Raw genomic sequence first — 20,384 nt, 5'->3', positions numbered from 1 at the left:
GTTTAACCCTCTGCTTCAGTTCGTTTCCTAATAGACTATATCAACAAGAAAAGAAACTAGCTTCGGCGAGCCGAAGTTTATATACTATGACTATGACGACTTTTCCGTTAATTTTCTATATTTTAGTTGTCCCATTTTAATGAAATTTTCTCTCGATGTTCTAAAAATCATTCTCGTGAGATAAAAAACAACGACGTAATCATTTGTTTGCCATTATTTGTGTAAATATTCCCCGATCTTTCCTATTTTTCTATTTTGATCAAATTTAATTCGAAATTCGATGGTATTTAAAAAAAAACATCTGGAAGAAATAAGTTGATATCAAGAACAATACTATCTGCAAGGGTATAATAACGAATGGAAAGAAAAATATAGAACGAGGCAGAGGAAGAATATAAATTTGAAAGTATACTTTAAACGGCTTTAGATTATATAAAATTTTACTTGCATTGATATATTGTTTGTACATATTAACAAACATTATATTGTCTCAAAGTTATAAATCAGAACTGAAGCTAAGCAAAGAAGCAACTTAAGGGTTAACATTAAATGTATTTTTGTTTTCACAAATGGTCACACTTTGGCTATATATCTTGAAAACAAATCAAAAAGTTATCTTATCGTCGCTGCCCGCGCCTCTATATTGCATTTTAAGCATGCGAACGTGAAAACAGACCACAAAAGTTGCGATGTTGCTGCTGGAGTTGAACATTCTGACCCTGAATATTTGGTAAGAACGAGCATTGCCTTTTAAGGCTTCCGGAGCACCTGCACAATTGACCCCGATCTCCTGAAACTAACTCTGTATTCCTCATTTCAGGGGCATTCCATATGTGTCAAGTGATCGTGGACCCCGTATCGATGCCATTTGCAAGGAGCTGGCAAGTGGAAAATACGATATCGTGTCCCTGCAAGAGGTGTGGGCGCAGCAGGACAGCGAGCGACTACAGAAAGGCACAGAGGCGGTCCTGCCCCACAGTCACTACTTCCACAGCGGAGTGATGGGGGCCGGACTGCTGGTGCTGTCCAAGTATCCCATCTTGGGCACTCTGTTTCACGCGTGGTCCGTCAACGGCTACTTCCATCGCATTCAGCACGCAGACTGGTTCGGCGGTAAGGGCGTGGGCTTGTGCCGCATCTTGGTGGCTGGACAAATGGTCCATCTCTACAATGCCCATCTGCACGCTGAGTACGACAATGCCAACGACGAGTACAAGACCCATCGCGTCATCCAGGCCTTCGACACAGCTCAATTCATCGAGGCCACCAGAGGCAACTCTGCCCTGCAAATTCTAGCCGGCGATCTGAACGCCCAGCCACAGGACATCTCATACAAGGTGTTGCTCTACACCTCCAAAATGCTTGACAGCTGCGCCTCGGACTCCTTTCGAACCAACGAGTGTCAGCACAACTCGTACACCTCGAAGCAGGCGTTGGAAAGGAATCCCCAGGGCATCCGCATTGATCATATTTTTGTTCGCGGCGGCGACCACGTAGACGCAGAGATAGTAGAGTACCAACTGCCCTTTCCGGACCGAGTACCCGGCGAAAAGTTCAGTTTCTCGGATCACGAGGCAGTGCTAGCCAAGCTTAGGTTATCAAAGCCTGCACCAAGAACGGAGGAGCCAGTTGCCACAATCGAGGTGAACTGCCAGGTGGAAGAAGGCGGGAGCTGCGCCGTGAGAGAATTGGGAGCGGGCGATGCTCAGGCCGGCGATGAGGAGCAGCCGGAAGCGCAGTGCAATGGCAGCGCATCATCCATTCAAACCATGCCTGCCGCTCGAACTGCCGCCCTTCACGAAGCTTTGGCCCTGTGCGACGCCTCCCTTCTGCAGCTTAACACGGATCGGATACTGTACTACAGCGCTGCCACCTTTCTGTTCGTCCTCCTGGTTCTGTTGGTGGAGTTCACCGCTCCCGTTGGCATGCGCACCATCTTCCTACTGCTCAAGTTTATCGTATTCGGCGTCATCCTCTTCTGCGTTTTCATGGCCTCCATTTGGAACTACATGGAGCGAAACGGGGTGCTGCAGGGCAAAAAGTCGATGGAGGTGATGCTGCATCACGCCCAGAAGTACGAGTACTTCTACTAAGGCTGTGTGAAGCAGCAAAGCTCAAAGCGCATTTAAAATCCATGTGTACCGTAGTTTAACAAACGTTGTAATGTCTCAGATTTAAGTTTATGACTCTGAACTGTAATATTTCAATGCAATTTCGTGGTATCTCTTCATGTAACGTTCTCTATATCCCAAATCAGATTTAATAAATCCGACCAATTTTGGCATGAATACTTATAGAAAACATTTTAAATTTAAAATGAAACCTTTAGAAAAAGTGGGTCAATAACCTTAATCGAGATTAATAATTGATGTTTTTGTATTATTCAGATAAGGCTGAAAGTATGCTACATTCTCACAAACAAAGCCTCTGAATTTCAGTTCTTCCCACAAATGAACACGGAATTATCATTTAATATTAGGGTGTTTTTAACATTTTTTCTTTATTCTCGAGTAGAAAACAGCTCCGCATAATCCAATCTGGTACAGTTTATTCGGGCTTCTTTCCCTTAACAAGCTCGGCCTTCTTTCCCTTGACGGGGGCGGGCTTCTGGGAGCGCAGGACAGCGGAAGCGCGACGGAGGGCAGCCTGAAAATGTATAAAAAAAAAAAATTTATTAGCACACGCAAGCCAAAAGATTAAGATAATACAACTTCAAATGAGAGCCTCAGAAAAGTTTATCAACACGATCATTCTGCGATCTTGGTTGTGTAGCATTAAAAAAAGATCATCATGACAAGAACCAAATTATATCTCTCTAGTTTGAGCCATTTTTACCTGTGTCAGGTCCTTGCGGTATTTGGAGCCGATGAGCAGGTTCTTCAGCTTCTTCAGGGAACGGCGGGGACCGGCCTTGAAGTTAACGCGCACGGTGTTCTTGGCGGGCCTCTGGGCATACTTGCCCTTCTTCAGAACGGCGGTGAAGCCCTTCTTGTCGGCAGCAGGCACGACTCCCAGGGTCTTCTTGTGCACGATTCCACTATAGCGGAACGAGCTCACGCTGGCCAAGTTGTTTGGCTCCTGGAAAAGAATATTTAAAAGTGAGTTTACGTGTCTTTATGATCTCAGAACAGATGCATTCAACTTTTGTCAGATTAAAAATACTATCATGTTGTATTCAAATATCATTGTGAAAATTATAAGTTGGAAACATCATTGAAGAAGTTTTAGTACCACATTTATAGACCATTTTGCCACTTTGAGCTTTTCTGTAATAGTGGTATTTCAAGTTTTCAAATCAAAGTCACTTACTGTGCTGAAGGGCTTCTTAACATCGCGCTTCTTCAACAAGAAGGCGTTGTTGTTGCGAATGATCAACCAATTGAGGTGCGAAGAGGTTGCCATCTCACGTCTGTAAGAAAAACAACATAATTAGTAAATTCTTAGAATGGGTAAATATTCTACAGGTTTTTTGGAATTTCAGTTTTGGGTGATGAATATAGTCTTCAAGAACTCTTCTGCTAAATCAATCCTCATTAATACAAAACTGAGGTTCTCAGTATGGTTTTATTGCTTACCTTTATAGCAATATCACAATTTGTCCAACCAGAAGGGGAAATATGAAATAGAAAAATAGGAAATTAGATCATGATGTTTTGGTAAACAACTTTCAAAGGTTCTGAGTCTAATTTCAGTTTTGGGTGATGAATATAGTCTTCAAGAACTCTTCTGCTAAATCAATCCTCATTAAATGATAACTGACACGTGAGATGCATATTGATGCTTACCTTCATACGAATAGCACAAAATGTCCAATTACCAGGCGGAAACATGAAAAAAGACAGAAGCATATAATTAGCTCGGGAATTTCAATTAAAGTTTTCTAAATCTTGGCCTATTTTCAGTCTTGGGTGATGAATATAGTCTTCAAGAACTCTTCTGCTCAATCGTTCATCACTAAAGAATAATTTCTGCAGTTTAGGACCGCACGTGTTCCTGGGTGGCTTCGCACGCCAAAATCATTTTTTTTTAATTCACTATATTCCCGCTGTGTTGCACGTGTGGGTAAATTTCAATTTACCTCCGAGTATCTGTGGTTCGGCTGCCAAAGTGACGGAAACACGTGGGGCAGACATTGTCTTAACACTTTCGGAGCGCTTAGAACGCTGCGGGAACGCTAGAACTTAATCAAATCGAGACAAAACGCAAAATGCCTACCTTTTCTCGTTGAAAGACAAGTAGGAAAGAAATATGGCAGCCCGGCATGGCGCAAAGTTGGCTGCGCTTGCAGAAAACACAGGGCTGCATTTGGGGAACAGCGAGTTGGCATGCCACCTATCGAAAAAATCTCGGCATCCCTGGCGCGCGTTGCCAACCAAACACTGAATCCCCGTTTATTTCTGTGTTTGTTACTCATCTGGTTTTTTTTATTCAGACCTTATTATCGAAAAATAATTTAGAAGAATGTTCGAATAGGTCTTAAGTGAAAGACACCTATCGTAGTAGGTGAAACTTTTTTGCATCGATAGGCACGCTTAAACTAATCGATTTTTATACCACCTCTAGTCTACTTGTCAGACACATTTCCGAAAAACTCACTCAGTAAAACGTTAAATTAAAAGTTCAGATATCAACAAATCATTTCAAAAGGTTTTTGTTTTAGGCTGTGGTTTGTTTTTATTGTCGTATGTCCATCCAGAATTTAAACACTCGTGGTAAGTAAGGTAGAAGCGAGGCTAATCCCCCGACTTTTACACATGTACATAAAAATGGCTGCCCTGCTCGTCATCATCGCACACACACAGCCACATACGCACGCAAACACCCGCATTCTGGAAAAAGTAAAACACGCTGCGAGGGTGTGATTACATTTACATGCTTTACATCCTTTGAACTCTCAATATAATCGCAATAATCAATCGATTCTCCCGCTTTGCAGACCCCTTTGCTGATGCAATCAAGGGCAATGATGATGATATTCAAGACGGGCTAGTGCACATTAGAATCCAGCAGAGGAACGGTCGCAAGACACTAACCACTGTCCAAGGATTGTCCGCGGAGTATGACTTGAAGAAGATAGTCCGCTCCTGCAAGAAGGTGGGTAAATCTATGGAGGTTTAATCCAGATTACTGGGTACATAACTGTCGTAGAAAGTTACGGTCAAAGTCAACGGTCAACAAGAAAGAAAACAAAAGTGAAATTACTTAAAAATCCGTTTCTACTTGCTAAACGAATAATGAATAATTACTAAAAAACGTATAAATGGCTGTTTCTAGCTGAAACATAACATTGATCACCTTAATTCCTCTCTTTAATAGATAGTGAAACTATTTCAACTATTGTTTATCTTAAAGCCACTAACATCTACTTATATCCTTCACAGGAATTTGCTTGCAATGGCACTGTAATCGAGCATCCAGAGTATGGTGAGGTCCTGCAGCTTCAGGGCGATCAGCGTGAAAACATCTGCCAATGGTTGACGAAGGTGGGACTAGCTAAGCCGGATCAGCTCAAGGTGCACGGCTTCTAGGCGGACGAACAAACAAACAGTGTGAATTTTCATACTATTTCATTCTTAAGCTCTAAATCAACACCCGAAACTTGCAAAAGTTCTTTGTTCCGATTAATTCAAACACTCTTGATAGAACATTTACATGCATACAGAAGCAATAGACCATTAACTGAGAACAATGTTATAAATAAAATGTTCAATTTAAATAAACGAATGTGTGCGGGCGCTGTCGTAGCATAATGGGACGAAAAAGGAGCTTTGTGTCTTTATTGTGGCAGTGCGCACTATAATTAAGCAAAAGGTTTGGTGGTAATGCAAAGGGGCTTGAACATTGAGAGGAAGCTTTGTATATTTATTGTGAACTTATTTCTATCGTTTCGTGAAAACCATTATTAAATGTTATAGTGTTTCGGTAAAAGTTTTGAAAGAAGTCGCTGATGCTAAACAACTTAAAGAATTTTTCTGAATTTAATTTTTGAGTACTTCGCTAAGGAAATATTTAAAACTGTATGCAGACCTAACGGTAACGCCTACCGTAGACAAGCTGCACACCAATTGGATTGGGTACATACTATAGCAAAGATTTCAACCTAGTAACGAATGCCTTAATGACATATTGCGTATGTGGTATTTTTACCACATGGCTTCACGGTCACACATATTTAGGCACAAAAAATAGGAGCGCGAATTTTTTGCGTGTGTTGCTTTTTGCTGGAAAAAAAAACGTTTCGTGAGTGCCCTACAAACAGAAGCTTGTCCTTGAAAAACAAGAGTCGAAATATTCGGATTCTACAAAGTTAATTCGCTAGTAAATCGTGAATGTTAACGTGGACGCGCGGAACGCTTGGTGTTTCATTTTGTTCGTTCGGCCAAATTTAACAAGTGGTTTTGCCCCAGCACGTTGCAGCTGCACAGACTCGGTGTTTGCAGGCGGATTAAGCCGGGATTTCTTTGAAACCCACTGGTAAGTAGACCCTATCATATAATTAAGCAAACCATTTGGTCGAAAAGGGGGCAGGGGGGCTGAAATTTTCTAAGCAATATTATGTTCTTGCATCGTCCAGAGTTTCCACCCTGCTGGCAGTTGGTATTTTAGAACAGCACATCAGTTTTTTTTTTTGCGGTATTTTTAAATTTCATTTTTTGACCTGCGAAAACTAAAAGTAATTTTAAATATATCTGAACACAAAAAAAATAAGATACTGTTGACTTTGCTTACAAATCGGGTCGAACTCGCAAGAACTAGCTAGTAAAGAATATTTAAAATACCAGTTATTTTTCAAGCTTTTGGTATTTTGAATCGCTTGCAACCTTGCCTGGCGATCTATCGAAACGGCGAAAGTTTTCTATGACGATGAGAAGTCGAATTTTTAGATTTTTCGCGTGACAAGTTGGTGGTGAAAAAAACCAGGCAGAATCTTAACAATTCATTTAGCAACTTGGCAAGCAATCGGCAACTGAAAAGCGCATCGCTGGCGGGTGCGGGCGGTGCAAGTAGGGTGTGAAAAGTCGACAAAAAAATCAATTGCCTCTCGGTCGTTTTCAATTTTCAATTCACATTCTCTGCGTGTGCAAAAAAAGCGAAGGAAAATCGAGAAAAAAAGTCTGCGAACGAAAAATAAAAAAAAAAAAATAAAAGAAACGGCGAGCAGAAATAAAAAAGAGCGCAGAAGACGAAGACCGAGGAAAGGCAACGTAGAAGTTAAAGAAAATGTGCAGGAAAAGGGGCGGAGGAGCAGGAGCCGTGTTTTCGAGTCGCAAGCAGCAGTCTAAATAAATAACCATCATCGCTGAAGAGGCCTTAATTCAGAGCGATTTAAGTTGCGGAAATAGGAAATAATACAAAATCTTGCAGTGAAAATCAAATTTTCCAAATAGAAAGAAGAGCTCCTCCTCTCACTCGCTCTCTTTCGGCCTCTCCTTCGCTCTCTCTCCCACTCTCGCGACTGGGTGGCAACGCGCGTGTGTGTGTGTGTGTCTGTGTGTGCCTGCTGTGTGTGTAGTGTGCCGCGTGCGTGAGTGTGTGTGTGCAGCTCGAAAGAGCAAAAAAAAATAGATTTAACAAAAAAAAAAAATAAGAGAAAAAGCTAAGAAGGAGAAGCGAAATAACCGACTGTGTCTTTGTGTGGAATTTCTTGATAATTGCAACATACGTTACCATGGAATACTACGTAGGTTGGTAAAAAAAAAAAAAAAGTTAACCACTACCATTGCATATATGTATGAGCCACCCCCTATATAACACTTGCACGTGTGTGCGCTTATGCTGGCGTTGCATTTCGTTTGTTTGTTTTTTGTTTTTGTTCACTCGAAATCGGCAGAGTTTTCCCAGCGTCTAGCTTCCTCCGATTACGAAAGTTTCCCGTTACGTCTACAATAACACAAAAAAAATTGACCTTGTTTGTACACACACTCACACAAACGCACATATACCTCCCACCCAACACCCACCACCCTCCATCCATACTATGCCAACCAACCAACCATTATGTACCGACCACTTGCAGGAGGATATGTGTACATGAACGGAGATGCAGTCAAGATCCAGCCGCCGGTCTACACCAACGTTCCTGTCGAGACGGCGATGCTAACCACTAATCTGTTTGGCGCCACCACCCAAATCGCAGCCTCTCCTGCAGCAGCCGCCGCTACCCACATCCCGTTGATCACAGCCGCTGCTGCAGCAGCCGCCGCCGCCGGCGCTCCACCAGTAGCTCCTCCCGTCGCAGTTGCTCCAGTGGCCACCGCCCCAGCCGCGGCAGTTGTGCCCGCCCAGCAGCAGCAGGTGCACCCGCACCAGGCGCAGATCCTGGCCCACACACACATAGCCCACCAACAACAACAGCAACAGCAGCAGACGCTTCAGCAGCATCTCCACCACCAACAGCAGCAGCAACAGTCGCCGCATCCCGCCCAGCATCTCACATACGGCCACCAGCCGCCCGCTTCACAAGCCGCTGTGGCCGGAGGATCGGGAGCGGGAGCAGGAGCAGCCGGAGGAGTAGGAGTCGGAGTCGGAATCCCAGGAGTTTCCGCAGGAGGCGGTGAGGCACAGGACACTAGCGAATACGCCATTATGAACGGCACTCTCGCCCAGACCCAGGACGGTACTGTGGTCTGCTATACCACAGATGCCCTCAACAACACGAATTTAGTGGCCCTTGATCCGCAGCCCCACCAAATAGTGGTGCCGGTTCAGGTTCCTGTCCAAGTCCCAGTGCCCGTTCAGCTGCCGGCGAATGGCGCGGCCGACCAGCAGCAGAGCAGCCACAGCGCCGCAGCTGGCGGGGAGGAATCCAACATACCGCTGGACAAGCTCAAGCAGATGCTGGCCACCCAGCTTGAGTACTACTTCTCCAGGTGGGTACCGATTCTCCTTCTCTTTTTCTCTTTTTGAGCTTCATCTAACAATTTGCAATTAACTCCTCCAAAACAGAGAGAACCTGGTCAACGATACTTACCTGATTTCGCAAATGGACTACGACCAGTACGTTCCCATTTGGACTGTAGCCAGATTCAATCTCGTGCGGAAGCTAACCAACGACATTAAGCTTATCACCGAGGTTCTGCGTGAGTCGCCCAATGTCCAGGTGGACGAGGAGGGACTGCGCGTGCGTCCCAATCGCAAGCGTTGCATCATCATTCTGCGCGAGATATCGAACAACACGCCCCTCGATGACGTCAAGGTGGGTGACTCGACTCCACTCCTCACGCGTTCTTAACGAGCTAATTGGGTTCTTGTGTGTGTTTGTGTGTTCCGCAGGCTCTGTTCAGCAACGAAAGCTGCCCCCGGCCGATCTCCTGCGAATTCGTCGCCAACAACTCGTGGTATGTCACCTTCGAGTCGGACGACGATGCGCAGAAGGCGTACAAGTACCTGCGCGAGGAGGTTAAGGAGTTCCAGGGCAAGCCGATCATGGCCCGCATCAAGCCGAAGTCGTTTATAAACCGCAACCAGTCTGTACCAAATATGAAGAACGGCTACCGCCTCACGTCGCCGCCAACTGCCAATGTCTTTGATCCATCCGGAGCTGGAGCCGCCTCAGTCAGCTATGCGGGTGCCCAGCAGCCCCGTTATCTGTACACCAACGGAGCGGCCATCGCAGCCCCCGCCTCAGTTCCGTACAGCAGCTCTGTGCTGATTGTAAGTACTACTAGTTACTACTGCTAATGCTACCGATTGAATTATTTGTGCAGTTTGGCTGCATTGTTGCTGCGGTTTTGTGTTGGGATATTGGTCAGGTTTTCTAGTTATTTATTTTTTTAACCAGCTTCAATCAGCTTTTTACGGTTTATGGAAGAGCAATTCATCAAAATCCTATATCTCCACAGCCGATTCCGCAGAATCAATTCTACCCGGGCCTTGTGGCAGGTCCCTGGCCGCCTGGTACTGTGGCCGCGACCGCCGCCCATGGCCAGAACTTCTACGAAATCGGCGGAAACATCTTCGCCGCCAATCCGCTGGCCCCGCAGGCCGTGGCCGCCAGCTTCGCTCAAGCGCCGCCACCCACCGCACAAACCATGGTCACGTCCAAGCCGCAGGGCGGCGGGCGCTACAACAACAATCACCGCGGCAACCCCAACAACGTGGGCGCCGCGAACTCGGGACCACGAGGTGAGTCGAGGGGCAAGCCGCCGCGCAACACACAGCCAGCTTCGCACATCCAGGGCGGCAGCATTGTGCCCATCCAGATAACGGGCGCCATTCCGGGCGGAATGGTGAGCGTGGTGCCCGCGAACATTGTGCAGGATCCGTTGCAGCAGGCTCCTCTGCAGCAGGCTCCGTTGGCTCAGCAGCCGCAGCAGGTAATACAGCAGATTCAACAGCAGCCAACGAGCTCGGCTCAGCAGCAGCCACAGACCACTGTGCAGGTGAACAGCTCCACTCGCCACTATCCGATCAAGAGCAACTGGAAGGGTGAGTTTTAATACGCGTACCCAATGAGAACCCTTCTGATTGCTTTTGTTCTTTCCCAGGTGGCATGCAGAAGAACCTGGAGAAGAGCTATGGCGGCGGGGTAACCACCCACCACCACTACACCACCCAGGTGCAGGCGCTGCCCGCCCACAGCCACCACCTGCAGACCCAGCAGCAGCCGCAGGGTCAATCCCAGCAGCAGCACTATCAACTTGCTTCCTCCGGCGCTGCCAGCGCTCCTCAAGTTACCTACGTGTCCACTGCTCCGGCCCAGCCGCAGCCCGGCCAACACCAGCACCACCTGGTGGTGCAGCAGACACAGCCGCAGCAGCAGCAGCAACAGCAACAGGTTGCCTTGCAGCAGCAGGTGCCAGTGCAGCAGGAGTTGCAGGAGGCGGGGGACGGGGCAGAGCACGGCTCGCACGCCATGCAGCAGGTGAACCGCAGCAGCAACATGTCCGCCAGTTCCTCCTCTTCGCTGGCCACGTCGATCAGCAAGGAGCCGCTCCAGTGGCAGAATCGCCCGCGTCGTCGTCGTCGTGATGAGGAGGGTGGACTGAACTACTCCCCAGGCGGGCGAGTTGGGGTGAGTAGAGTGCATAATAATTAACATTAAGAGCAATGAAGACAAGAGCTTTAACATGACTCGTGCTCTTTTTCCGCATCCATCTTAGATTTACGGCAGCTCTCCCTCGAACCCGCACCAGCAGCAGCACCTGCTTTCCTCCTCCGGCAGCAATGCACAGTCCGGCGGAACTGAAGGCGGTGGAGCCCCCCACCGCGGCGGGGAGCGCCAGAGCCACTACAACACCATCCACGACGTCCCACCGCCGCAGCACCGTGGCAACTACAAGGGCAACAACTTCAATCCGCATTACCACGCCCAGCACTCGTCGATGGCGAGTGGCTCGCACCATCATCACCACCACAACGCGTTGTCCTCGCAGCAGCAGCAACAGCAGCAGGCACACCACCTGAGCTCCGGCTCCGGGCAGCAGAGCTCGGGCCACCACTACCATCACCACCACCACCACAATTCGATTGGCAGCAACGTGGGCAACAGCGGCGGCCTGGGCGTCAGCAGCGGCGGATCGGGAGGCGGTGGATCCGGCGGCGGCTCGGGCGCTAACAGTCTCTCGAGCGGCAGCAACGAGCGTGGCCTGCACCACAGCTCCCTGGGCTACCAGGGCCACCAGCATCAGCACCAACAGCAGCAGCAACAGCAGCAGCAGCAACAGCAACAGCCGCCGGCGCCCGTTCAGCCGCCGCAGTTTGACCTGGAGGCAGCCGCCTTTCCTCCACTGCCAGCTACGTCGGCCACCGCAGTACCGCACACCCCTCAGGCCCAGGGCGGCGCCTCCCTGCACAACTCCACCGCCACGTCATCCGGGTCGTCGGGCCTGGGCCAGAAGCAGGCGCTGCACCAGCAGCAGCAGCAGCAGACTCATCAGCCACAGCTGTTGAACAGCTGCGTGGAGAGCTCCAGCGCCGAGGATCAGCGCGCTGGCAGTCTTCAGGGAATGGAGGCCAGCAGTGCCCACCTGGTCAACAGCTCCTCGGCCAACAACTGGGCCGAGAGCCGCCTGTCCGACGTGGTGCGCACCGGGGGCGGAGGCAAGGGCAAGGCCCGCAAGGACAACAGGCACCAGCAGGGCCAGAACCAGAACCAGAGCCAGCCGCACTTGGCCCACAACTATCAGCAGCAGCAGCAGCAGCAGCGCAATCCACCTGTTAGCCCCACACCCGCCTTGGGGGCCGAGTACTCGCTCCAGCTCCAGGACGGCAACAATACTAAGAACGTTACTAAGCAGAGCTCCAGTAATAACAATTCGATCCATGTGATAAAGTGTCTAACACCAAATATCAACGCCACCAGCAAGGAGGAGGCGGCCGGGGCCCAGCAGCACCAGCAGCACCAACAGCAGCTGGACAAATCAAACAAGACTGAGGATGAAGTGCATCCAAAGCAGCCGTCGCAGGTGCGACTGGTCGAGGGCTACGTCCAGCAGCAGCAGCAGCAGCTCGCGCAGCCGTTGGCGAGCCACAACGAGTACTCCGCTGCCCTGGCCGCAGGCGCTGGCGCCTGCAGCGTGGTGGAGAGTGGTCTGACCACTAGCCTGGCTGAGTGCAGCCTCGGCCAGCACAAGAAGCCTCCCTCTGTGGCCGCCCTGCACGCCAAGAAGGAGGCCAGCCTGCTGGAGAAGGGCGCCAGCAAGCACAAGAGCGTGGCCACGTCCACGTCGACGGAGAACCTGTCGGCTGCCGCCACGGCTAGCAAGCTCAGCTACGCCCAGGTGGCCCAGCACCACAAGACAGCCGCCGCCGCCGCGCACGACAGCAAGGAAGCCGGGTCCGGCGGCTCCACCGGCACCCTGTCGCCCACCGGCAGCCACAAGATGGACCTAGTCTTCGGCGACCCCGCCGCCGTGGCAGTGGCCGTGGAGAAGAGCGGCCTGGCTACCTCTGTGGTTGTGACCGAGAAGCGCGTAGCGGGAGGAGCCGCTCAAGCCGCGCTACCTGGCAAACCAGGCGGTGGTCCCCTGACCACCATCGCCACCACCCAAGGCAGCATTGCTGTCGTGGTCTCTGCCAAAGAGAAAGGTAGGACAAAGACCGGTTAAGATATCTAATAGTTTCATTTTGGTTTTGGAAAATGCAAGCATGTTTTGCGAATGTTTAAAGAAGTTTTCATATACAAACATAAAATTGTTTGCTGTCTTCAGTATCGAAAAATGTCAAATGCTCGAACGGTTGCATTTTCCAATCCTCTACTCCAAGTATTTTAAATTCAACAGTCCATTTTAATCTACAGATAATCGTCCCAATGCCTCCATTCGCCATCTGAGCAAGGAGAAGCAGCAGCAACAGCAACAGCAACATTACGGCTCTGCAGCAGAGCACAATACCAATGCCAATGTCGGCTCAGGAACTGGCGGCAACCGCAAGTCCAGGGCCAACAACTCTTAAGTGGGAAACAGCGTTGCCAAAGCGAGGCAACTGTGAGCTACCTTTGCAGGATGCTTCCGAGGATGCATCCGTCTGTACATATAAGAAATTCCATGTGTAAATACCAGCGAACCTTTTTGTTATACCTATAAGTGCTATAAATATGTACGAGCTAACGAAGGAGGCATATAAAAGGTGAGTTGTTGGCGTGTAGTCCCTCCCATATATAACTCTACCAGTTCCATCTTGCTTGCAGTGGTTGCCGCTGCTCGAGGACGCGGAAACGAGAGCTAAGGAAGGAGCGGGCAGCTGGCGACGCTTGGACCAGTTATCATATTAGTAGGCAAAGACGAAGAATGAATGGTGCATACCCTTTCTCCAGCTATATTTAATCAGTTATCAGTTAATGTTAATCTACCTAAGCTAATGTTACCCAGGCTCGATGGGTACACACCTAGTTTAGCGCCACACGGAGAACAGGGAGGAGAACTGGCGACAGCCAGAGGAGGAGAAGAGACAAGAAGATGAATACGCCTAAGCTATCATTACGATTACCCATAATGATGCCGAGTGAATAGATCTAAGAGGTTTGAGCGTAGTTAGCCAACTTGCATCGAACGACAAAACAACAAAACTAAAGCAAGCTAAGCCAAGAAGCCAAGAAGAGAGAAAAAGAAAAATATTAGGCTTTATCGATAAATTACCGATGAACTCATGAATCACGCGTTGATTTTTATCTATTATCTATTATCTACGTTTTATACTTCATCGTTTTCATTTTTGCTTACACATCAAGACATAATGTTTATACCCCTCATTTTTATACTTGTATCGTATATCGTGGGAAGAACTTACATTTTAAAATTGCATTTGTTTCCACATAAAAGCAATTTTCTCAGTTTGATGGTTTCACACGTCTATTTCAATAAAACAAAGAACGAAACGAAATGAAATGAATTAAGAAGTTAGTGCATTGCTAAATACTAAACTTAATCCTTACAACGCGTAGGTGGACACAGCGCAGCTCATAAGACAAACACTATCTAATGTTATATTAACGACTTAGGACTCTATACAAAAAGGTGCCATAAACTAAAACAAACACACACACAGACACACATACACGAAATTCTATGAGGTTTAGGACAACACAAAATAGGCATTTAAAACGAATTCTTTAGCTATGTTTTACTATCTCTCAACTTGAAAGATGCTGCTTCATCCTCGCCCCCAAAATATCGATGCTCATCTTAGATATAAATTTGCGAAGAATTGTGTAAATTTTAATTATGGGTTTCCCTTTTAATTGTTCACGATTAACGCACAAATTGATTTATGGAGTCTTATTTTATTCAAGCGTAAGAAGAATGTAAATTAATCCTTGAAGCGTAAAACAATTGGCAAGAAGGGAGAAAAGAAAATAATCAGTAGTTTTAAGAGCTTACTCACGATATCTACAAACTATTCTAGGAATAAGAATTAAGTTTAGGTATGCATATACGGATATTCACACTTAACGACATAATTTCTTCTGTTAATAACTTCCCTTGTTTTAAAACAAAACTACTCCGCCCCTTCACTTCAAACCAAAATGAAACCAATCATCTTCATTTCTCATTCACAACTTTACGCCACTGAAAACGAAGGAAAACCGCGTTTTATTTTTGTTCTTTTCAATTGAATGCTTATGAACCCACTGTGAACGAACCGAACAATGTTTTCCCAAAGGAAAAAGTATGAAAACTTTCATCCAAAATCAAAAACAAACAAAAACAAAAAAAAAAAAGAACGAGAACAAGAAAAATGAACTCTAAACGCAAGACTTCCAACCAAAATGAAATTGAAAATATAAGAGAAGAAAACTAAACTGAAAAACCAATATATATACACATATATTTTGTTTCTATGAAAACAATCGAATATGCTAAGTGCCTATACTAACTAATATGTAAAATCCGAGCAGGACACAGACCGACCACTGAGCCAAGAACCAAAGTGGCTCCATCCGCCCTCAAAAGGCGTCTAATAGCACACACACGATACACACACACCTACACACACACGACTGCCTCTAGGACATAAACGGAAATCAATCAATCTTTCTAGCCACTCAATCACTCATTGCCCGGAAAGTTGGCATCCAGAATCCTACTGGATACTTACTTCGCTTGGATGGAGCCACACTCACACACAAACACACACACAGATAGTATACCTTGCTCAGTGGTCCGTCGCGTAGCCGCCTCACAAAATGTATCTTTAAATAATTCATAGTTTATAGTTTGTATCTTCCCCCTCCAATTGAAATTGAAGAAAGGCCCAAACTATAATCCAACTAACCCCGACTCACACACATTTCTTTGGAAAGTTCTCAAATGATTTTGTTGTGCTCATCACTCACTGTCGGCTGCCAACACAAAGGAATACTAAACCACACTCACTACACACTGTACAGTTGGACCTCAATAGGGCGGACTGCGACTGCGACTGGGACTGCGGACTGTGCTTTAGGTGAATCAATGGACGAGGACGAGGACGTGGACAAGGGGCGGCCTGAGTGGAGCCTCGATGGCTCGATGGGCGGCGGCCCTGGTATTCCGGCAATGAGATGTGATATTATGCAATTGACAAATCATCAATTGTGTGCGACAAAAAACAAAAACAAATAAACGGAATGCGGGCCGGCCAATGTCCATCGAGATTGCGACGCCCACTCGACCGCGAGACAGTCGACACTTGGAGCCACGGGACTCGGACACTCGGACCAGGCGGCCTGTCCACACAGACGCCGGGACCGAGGGCCGGGCACCAGGCGAGAGATAGAGAGTATAGGGTATAGGGAAAGTAAAGGAACATTGTTGATGTTGAATAATTTTAAGGAATACAATAAATTAAATTAAATTGTTAAATTGTAAACCTCAGTTCTTAAGTTATTTATTTTTGTATACTTAAGCAGCGCATATGACACCTTGTTATATTTACAAAATTATACTATTGCAAGTTCAGCAGACATGCCACGCCACGCCCATAGAACTATGTATTCCCCACATTGCCACTCCACCGCCGCCGATCATTTCTCCTGTGCCCCAAACCAATACCAATACCAATACCAAAACAGTTAAATCCACCCCACACACGGCATAGAATATCGTTTAGTTTTTGTTTTTACACCATCCAAATATTTTGTATTATTTAATTTTACGGAGTGCCCCTCAAAAGACCATTGTACATACCCTTAGCTATACATTGTTGGGGGCATTCCCCTCCTGATTTCCGGATTTCACCCGATCATTCTCTTGGCACTGCCATCCCCCTGTACTTTTTGAGTTTGATGCTGATGCAATCCCCCAACCCAACCCAACTCTCCCTGACGGTCAGAGATCTTTTGAGTTGTTTCTTTATTTGCCCTGGGTTGAATTCACTCATAAATATATATATAATCAATTTGTAATTGTACCGAAATTGATAACTGTAAAGTAACAAGAAGTTTATAAAATTGCATATGATTTAAACTATAAACTAACTATAAAGAAATACAATATCCCTCTATGCAGCAAGCGAAAGCGAAACCAACAGCAGTTATACATAATTGAATGTGTAATATGATGGCATACATATAAATAAAAATATTATAATAAAACAAAACGAAAAAAAAAATACAAACACTGAGAAACAACCAAAAAACTGAAAGCGTAATTCATTTCGACTCCATAATAATAGCAATGTAGATAGCCGAAGAGAACAATAAAGCGATAACCAGCGACAGAGGCAGTGCACAACGATACGAGTTATTGCTCAAAGGGGAATGGAAGGTTATTGGATATGGATATTCGCATTGGATCTACTAAGAGGTATGTTAAGAAACGACAGCCGAACTGGTAATACCAGTATCAAACAATTTCACGAAAACAAGTACGGCCAATTAAATTATTCAGCAACAATACTTTGTCAAACAAATAAGACAAACGCATGAAATTAAAATGAGTATACTTTTTAAAAAACATTTCTATTTCTTTCATTCCCACTCTAAAGTAAACAATCTAGTTTCTTGGGCACTACAAAACGTTTTCTTTATTTTTAATTTTGAAACACTGCACTCATTCTTAAAGATCAAACCCAAACAACTTTGACAAGTATGCTTCGGGTACATAAATACTAAACGAGTAATACAGTTTTTTATCCATTTTGCTCGGGCATCACAAAACATAGTAAATCATAAGGTTACATAGTTAGACAAGGCATATATGTATATACACGCATCTTGGGGGATACAATTAAAACAAGTGTTACTATCGGAGCAAACATTTTGGTAAGGACTGTGTGGTGTATAAAACTTAACCAAGAACACTTGCGTTGTTAAGTATAAAGAGTTGACCTAAGCGGTATTGGAGTAACCCTAATTAATCGTAAGGCGCACTAGTAGATATAGTTCAGCTGCATCTCGGCCGCTGCCAGCAGCGCGTCCTGTGACTCCTTCTCCAGCTTCTTCTCGTCGTCCGTGGGACCGGGATTGGGGTTTTGATTGGTATTGGTATTGGACTGCTTCTGGCAGGGTTTGGACTGAGTTTCCGTCTCCGTGTCGCTCTCCGCTTCCGTTTCCGCCTCGGTGGCTGCTGCCGTTTCGCCCTTCGCTACCTTGCCTGAGAGGTCATTCTCGCTGGCCACCTGGTTGCTGTTCCGGCAGCGTGCTATTAGGTCGCTGTAGGGACGGTCGTGGAGCAGGCATACCAGCACCACGGTCATGTTGTCGCCGCCGAGACCGCCCATTTGGCAATCGGGCGCCAGGCAGTGGTTCATCAGCTCCTCGCAGATCTCCTCCGGGTACATGCCCATGCCGATGCGCGTGCGGCAGAACTCGAGCACTTCCGCGTTGCTCATCACATCCCAAATGCCGTCGCAGGCCAACACGATGAATTCCCAGTCCTCCATGATCTTACGCGTCTCCACGTCCGGGTAGGCTACACACGCGCCGAGAAGAACGAAAAACAAGGTGATAATGGGTAATGGATAATGGATAATGGGAACAATGGATGCGCCGTTTCTCACCTGTGACGATCTGGTCTTCCGGTCTTTTGTTTGCCCGCTTAAAGACAAAGTCGCCGAGTGCCCGGGAGAGTGCCAGGTTGCCGTTGACGCGGTTGAACTCCACCCAGCCGCCGCCGTCAATGATCCGTTTGGACTCCGCCTCGTTGTTGGGCTTGTGGTCCAGCGACAGGATCTCCAGCTGCCCGTTCACACAGGCAATGGCCCGCGAGTCTCCCGCGTTCGCGCAATAAAGCTTGTTGTCTTTGACCAGGACCACCACGGCTGTGGAGCCGGCCATCTGGTCGCCCCATGACTCATTGTTCAGCATATAGTAGTCTATGTCCAGAAAGCCCTGCAATTGCATCAGTTTCCACAATAATAAGTAAGAATAAGAAAAGATTGTCTCTTTTTCATCTGGGTTTTCACATATGAGTCATATAATAGCTTTTAACGGTGTTGTTTATGCGTTTAAACTTTAAACACATGATTTATTGGTTAACAAAACAATTTTAGCTGATGATAACTGGAAACTATTGCTTTTACTTTGAGTTGATATCTAATGGAAGTATATGGCATTTTAAAAAGCTACGGCTGATAAAAAATTCGGTAAATATTTACCTGGGTGTAGAAAACTTTTAAGAGGAGACGAGATGTCGATTTTGTACAATCTTTTTTTTTAGGATATATCTTTGTCAACTAAGCTAACCTATTTGAACAAAATAATTCTAATTCTAATTGCTTCAAATAATTAAACTTAGTGGCTGTAGCTGCTATACAGAGGCACTCGTTCTGGTACTCCTAGCGATCTCCTACATGGAGCTTCTTTGGTTCATCTAAATGTGATTCCAACGTGACTCACCTGCTGCAGGGCCTGCTCGATATTGTCGTTGTACTCCGGTCGCTTGAGGACAAACTTGTGCAAGTGCTTGCCGGCGTACTGGGCCACCGTCGCGCCTCCGTGGCCGTCGTAGACGGCGAAGAAGGCCGCTCCGGGGTCGTCGGGCAGCGAGAGGATGTGGGTGTGCGAGTCCTCCATGTTGATGCGCCATCCCTGCATGCAGCTGGAGCCCACGCGGAAGGCGGCGTTCTGGCAGTAGGAGGACTCCTTGGCGGTCACCGGTTCCGACAGAGTTTGACCCATTATTTCCGAGTGTGTGTGGTGTAGAGCGGTGGAGTGTGCGGTTTTCGGGGTGTATTATCGATTTACGTCGCTTTTCTGCGGGGAAGAAGTCGTACAAGCACACGGGTTAAGTTAATTACGAAACTGACTACGGACTACCGACTGTCAACTTCTCAGATACGCGTGGGCCCTGTAGATTAGCATATCAAAAAGAGAGACCTGTTCCTCTGCTTAAGCCGTATGCAAACAGACGTGGAGATTTCGGATTTCAGGGCCGGATCGCGATCCGGAATTGGCTTTGCAGCACGGGTTCAAAGGGCAGGCGATAAACGCGACTCGATAAGGGCCTCATTTCGCTCATGCCGTTCAACGGAACGGCAATCATGCGCCCCGTAATTAGTTGACACAGTTTGCAGCAGACCTTAACTTACGCAAAGAAAAAAAACAGGCCAAGAAATGAGTGGAGAAGTGGAGAGCGGATGTGTCGGTTCGGTATCCCTCTGATGATCTATTTATTGGTTTACCCACCTGGCGTTCACCGTTTTTGCTCGCCCAAACAAACCGACTCCGCATCAAAAATGTAAATTGTCCAGTAAAAAATTATTAAAAACTGCGCGTGTTTTTTATTTTGTATTTGTTTTAGAGGTGGACGATAATCGATGTTTGCCTTTGCTATCGATATTTGTCGAATCGATGATTCACTGTTCCCCGGTCAGTTTTCCATGGTGAGAACAGTCAATCATCAAACACAAATTGAATTGGAGTACGTCATTGCTAACCATGAATATGCTGCAGCCCTGGCGACAAATAAGGCATTGCTAAATTTGGCGTTAACTAACACGGTTAATATTTGGCGGCTTAACAT

The 20,384-nt window shown here is 46.7% G+C and overlaps 5 protein-coding genes and 3 non-coding genes across 10 annotated transcripts; 3 read left to right on the top strand and 5 right to left on the bottom strand.

Moving 5' to 3' along the window:
- The first annotated feature begins 235 nt into the window (after positions 1–235).
- Positions 236–2,294, top strand: LOC108099189 (putative neutral sphingomyelinase). The gene is made up of 2 exons (XM_017202556.2): positions 236–730; positions 821–2,294. The coding sequence occupies exons 1-2, from the start codon at positions 690–692 to the stop codon at positions 2,091–2,093; spliced, it is 1,314 nt and encodes a 437-aa protein (XP_017058045.1). The 5' UTR covers positions 236–689; the 3' UTR covers positions 2,094–2,294.
- A 181-nt stretch (positions 2,295–2,475) lies between these two features.
- On the bottom strand, positions 2,476–4,279 carry LOC108099190 (60S ribosomal protein L28). Of its 2 annotated transcripts, none has more exons than XM_017202557.2 (4): positions 4,216–4,279; positions 3,310–3,409; positions 2,836–3,078; positions 2,476–2,646 (listed from the first exon to the last, which is right to left on the bottom strand). In XM_017202557.2, the coding sequence occupies exons 2-4, from the start codon at positions 3,400–3,402 to the stop codon at positions 2,548–2,550; spliced, it is 435 nt and encodes a 144-aa protein (XP_017058046.1). In that variant the 5' UTR covers positions 3,403–3,409; positions 4,216–4,279; the 3' UTR covers positions 2,476–2,547. The 2 variants fall into 2 exon arrangements, with proteins under 2 accessions (XP_017058046.1, XP_017058047.1); XM_017202558.2 differs by lacking the exon at positions 4,216–4,279 and adding an exon at positions 3,576–3,599.
- On the bottom strand, positions 3,470–3,544 carry LOC122319925. Its single transcript, XR_006245393.1, has one exon. It is a non-coding gene; the product is annotated as a small nucleolar RNA CD11 (small nucleolar RNA).
- Positions 3,680–3,755, bottom strand: LOC122319924. Its single transcript, XR_006245392.1, has one exon. It is a non-coding gene; the product is annotated as a small nucleolar RNA CD11 (small nucleolar RNA).
- On the bottom strand, positions 3,891–3,963 carry LOC122319927. Its single transcript, XR_006245395.1, has one exon. It is a non-coding gene; the product is annotated as a small nucleolar RNA CD11 (small nucleolar RNA).
- Positions 4,280–4,549: 270 nt separating the features above from the next.
- LOC108099213 (eukaryotic translation initiation factor eIF1) lies at positions 4,550–5,762 on the top strand. The gene is made up of 3 exons (XM_017202593.1): positions 4,550–4,712; positions 4,937–5,094; positions 5,382–5,762. The coding sequence occupies exons 1-3, from the start codon at positions 4,685–4,687 to the stop codon at positions 5,526–5,528; spliced, it is 333 nt and encodes a 110-aa protein (XP_017058082.1). The 5' UTR covers positions 4,550–4,684; the 3' UTR covers positions 5,529–5,762.
- A 404-nt stretch (positions 5,763–6,166) lies between these two features.
- Positions 6,167–17,019, top strand: LOC108099120 (la-related protein Larp4B). Of its 2 annotated transcripts, none has more exons than XM_017202454.2 (9): positions 6,167–6,474; positions 8,018–8,870; positions 8,947–9,196; positions 9,274–9,654; positions 9,843–10,428; positions 10,488–11,014; positions 11,103–13,029; positions 13,241–13,569; positions 13,631–17,019. In XM_017202454.2, exons 2-8 carry the CDS (start codon positions 8,032–8,034, stop codon positions 13,393–13,395), a joined length of 4,665 nt encoding a protein of 1,554 aa, XP_017057943.1. In that variant the 5' UTR covers positions 6,167–6,474; positions 8,018–8,031; the 3' UTR covers positions 13,396–13,569; positions 13,631–17,019. The 2 variants fall into 2 exon arrangements, with proteins under 2 accessions (XP_017057943.1, XP_017057942.1); XM_017202453.2 differs by lacking the exon at positions 6,167–6,474 and adding an exon at positions 6,527–7,685.
- Positions 17,020–17,418: 399 nt separating this feature from the next.
- LOC108099210 (probable protein phosphatase 2C T23F11.1) lies at positions 17,419–20,182 on the bottom strand. Its single transcript, XM_017202587.2, has 4 exons — positions 20,048–20,182; positions 19,259–19,615; positions 18,421–18,751; positions 17,419–18,332 (listed from the first exon to the last, which is right to left on the bottom strand). Exons 2-4 carry the CDS (start codon positions 19,538–19,540, stop codon positions 17,791–17,793), a joined length of 1,155 nt encoding a protein of 384 aa, XP_017058076.1. The 5' UTR covers positions 19,541–19,615; positions 20,048–20,182; the 3' UTR covers positions 17,419–17,790.
- Between the last annotated feature and the right edge of the window lie 202 nt (positions 20,183–20,384).

This window comes from Drosophila ficusphila, unplaced genomic scaffold, assembly GCF_018152265.1.
Source record: "Drosophila ficusphila isolate 14025-0441.05 unplaced genomic scaffold, ASM1815226v1 contig_286, whole genome shotgun sequence".
Classification (NCBI taxonomy): domain Eukaryota; kingdom Metazoa; phylum Arthropoda; class Insecta; order Diptera; family Drosophilidae; genus Drosophila; species Drosophila ficusphila.
This window is presented reverse-complemented; position numbering and strand designations above follow the sequence as displayed.

What these genes read in the sequence shown, in the direction of transcription:
- LOC108099210 (XM_017202587.2), bottom strand. Translation starts at nt 19,540, where the DNA reads ATGGGTCAAACTCTGTCGGAACCGGTGACCGCCAAGGAGTCCTCCTAC. An exon ending in TCGAGCAGGCCCTGCAGCAG is followed by an intron (nt 18,752 to 19,258) that starts GTGAGTCACGTT and finishes ATGCAATTGCAG; the next exon opens with GGCTTTCTGGACATAGACTA. An exon ending in GGAAGACCAGATCGTCACAG is followed by an intron (nt 18,333 to 18,420) that starts GTGAGAAACGGC and finishes GCGCGTGTGTAG; the next exon opens with CCTACCCGGACGTGGAGACG.
- LOC108099213 (XM_017202593.1), top strand. Translation starts at nt 4,685, where the DNA reads ATGTCCATCCAGAATTTAAACACTCGTG. An exon ending in CCAGAATTTAAACACTCGTG is followed by an intron (nt 4,713 to 4,936) that starts GTAAGTAAGGTA and finishes CCCGCTTTGCAG; the next exon opens with ACCCCTTTGCTGATGCAATC. An exon ending in TAGTCCGCTCCTGCAAGAAG is followed by an intron (nt 5,095 to 5,381) that starts GTGGGTAAATCT and finishes TATCCTTCACAG; the next exon opens with GAATTTGCTTGCAATGGCAC.
- LOC108099189 (XM_017202556.2), top strand. Translation starts at nt 690, where the DNA reads ATGTTGCTGCTGGAGTTGAACATTCTGACCCTGAATATTTG. An exon ending in ATTCTGACCCTGAATATTTG is followed by an intron (nt 731 to 820) that starts GTAAGAACGAGC and finishes TCCTCATTTCAG; the next exon opens with GGGCATTCCATATGTGTCAA.
- LOC108099120 (XM_017202453.2), top strand. An exon ending in CTTGAGTACTACTTCTCCAG is followed by an intron (nt 8,871 to 8,946) that starts GTGGGTACCGAT and finishes CCTCCAAAACAG; the next exon opens with AGAGAACCTGGTCAACGATA. An exon ending in CCCCAGGCGGGCGAGTTGGG is followed by an intron (nt 11,015 to 11,102) that starts GTGAGTAGAGTG and finishes CATCCATCTTAG; the next exon opens with ATTTACGGCAGCTCTCCCTC.
- LOC108099190 (XM_017202557.2), bottom strand. Translation starts at nt 3,402, where the DNA reads ATGGCAACCTCTTCGCACCTCAATTGGTTGATCATTCGCAACAACAAC. An exon ending in TTAAGAAGCCCTTCAGCACA is followed by an intron (nt 3,079 to 3,309) that starts GTAAGTGACTTT and finishes ATTCTTTTCCAG; the next exon opens with GAGCCAAACAACTTGGCCAG. An exon ending in ACCGCAAGGACCTGACACAG is followed by an intron (nt 2,647 to 2,835) that starts GTAAAAATGGCT and finishes ATACATTTTCAG; the next exon opens with GCTGCCCTCCGTCGCGCTTC.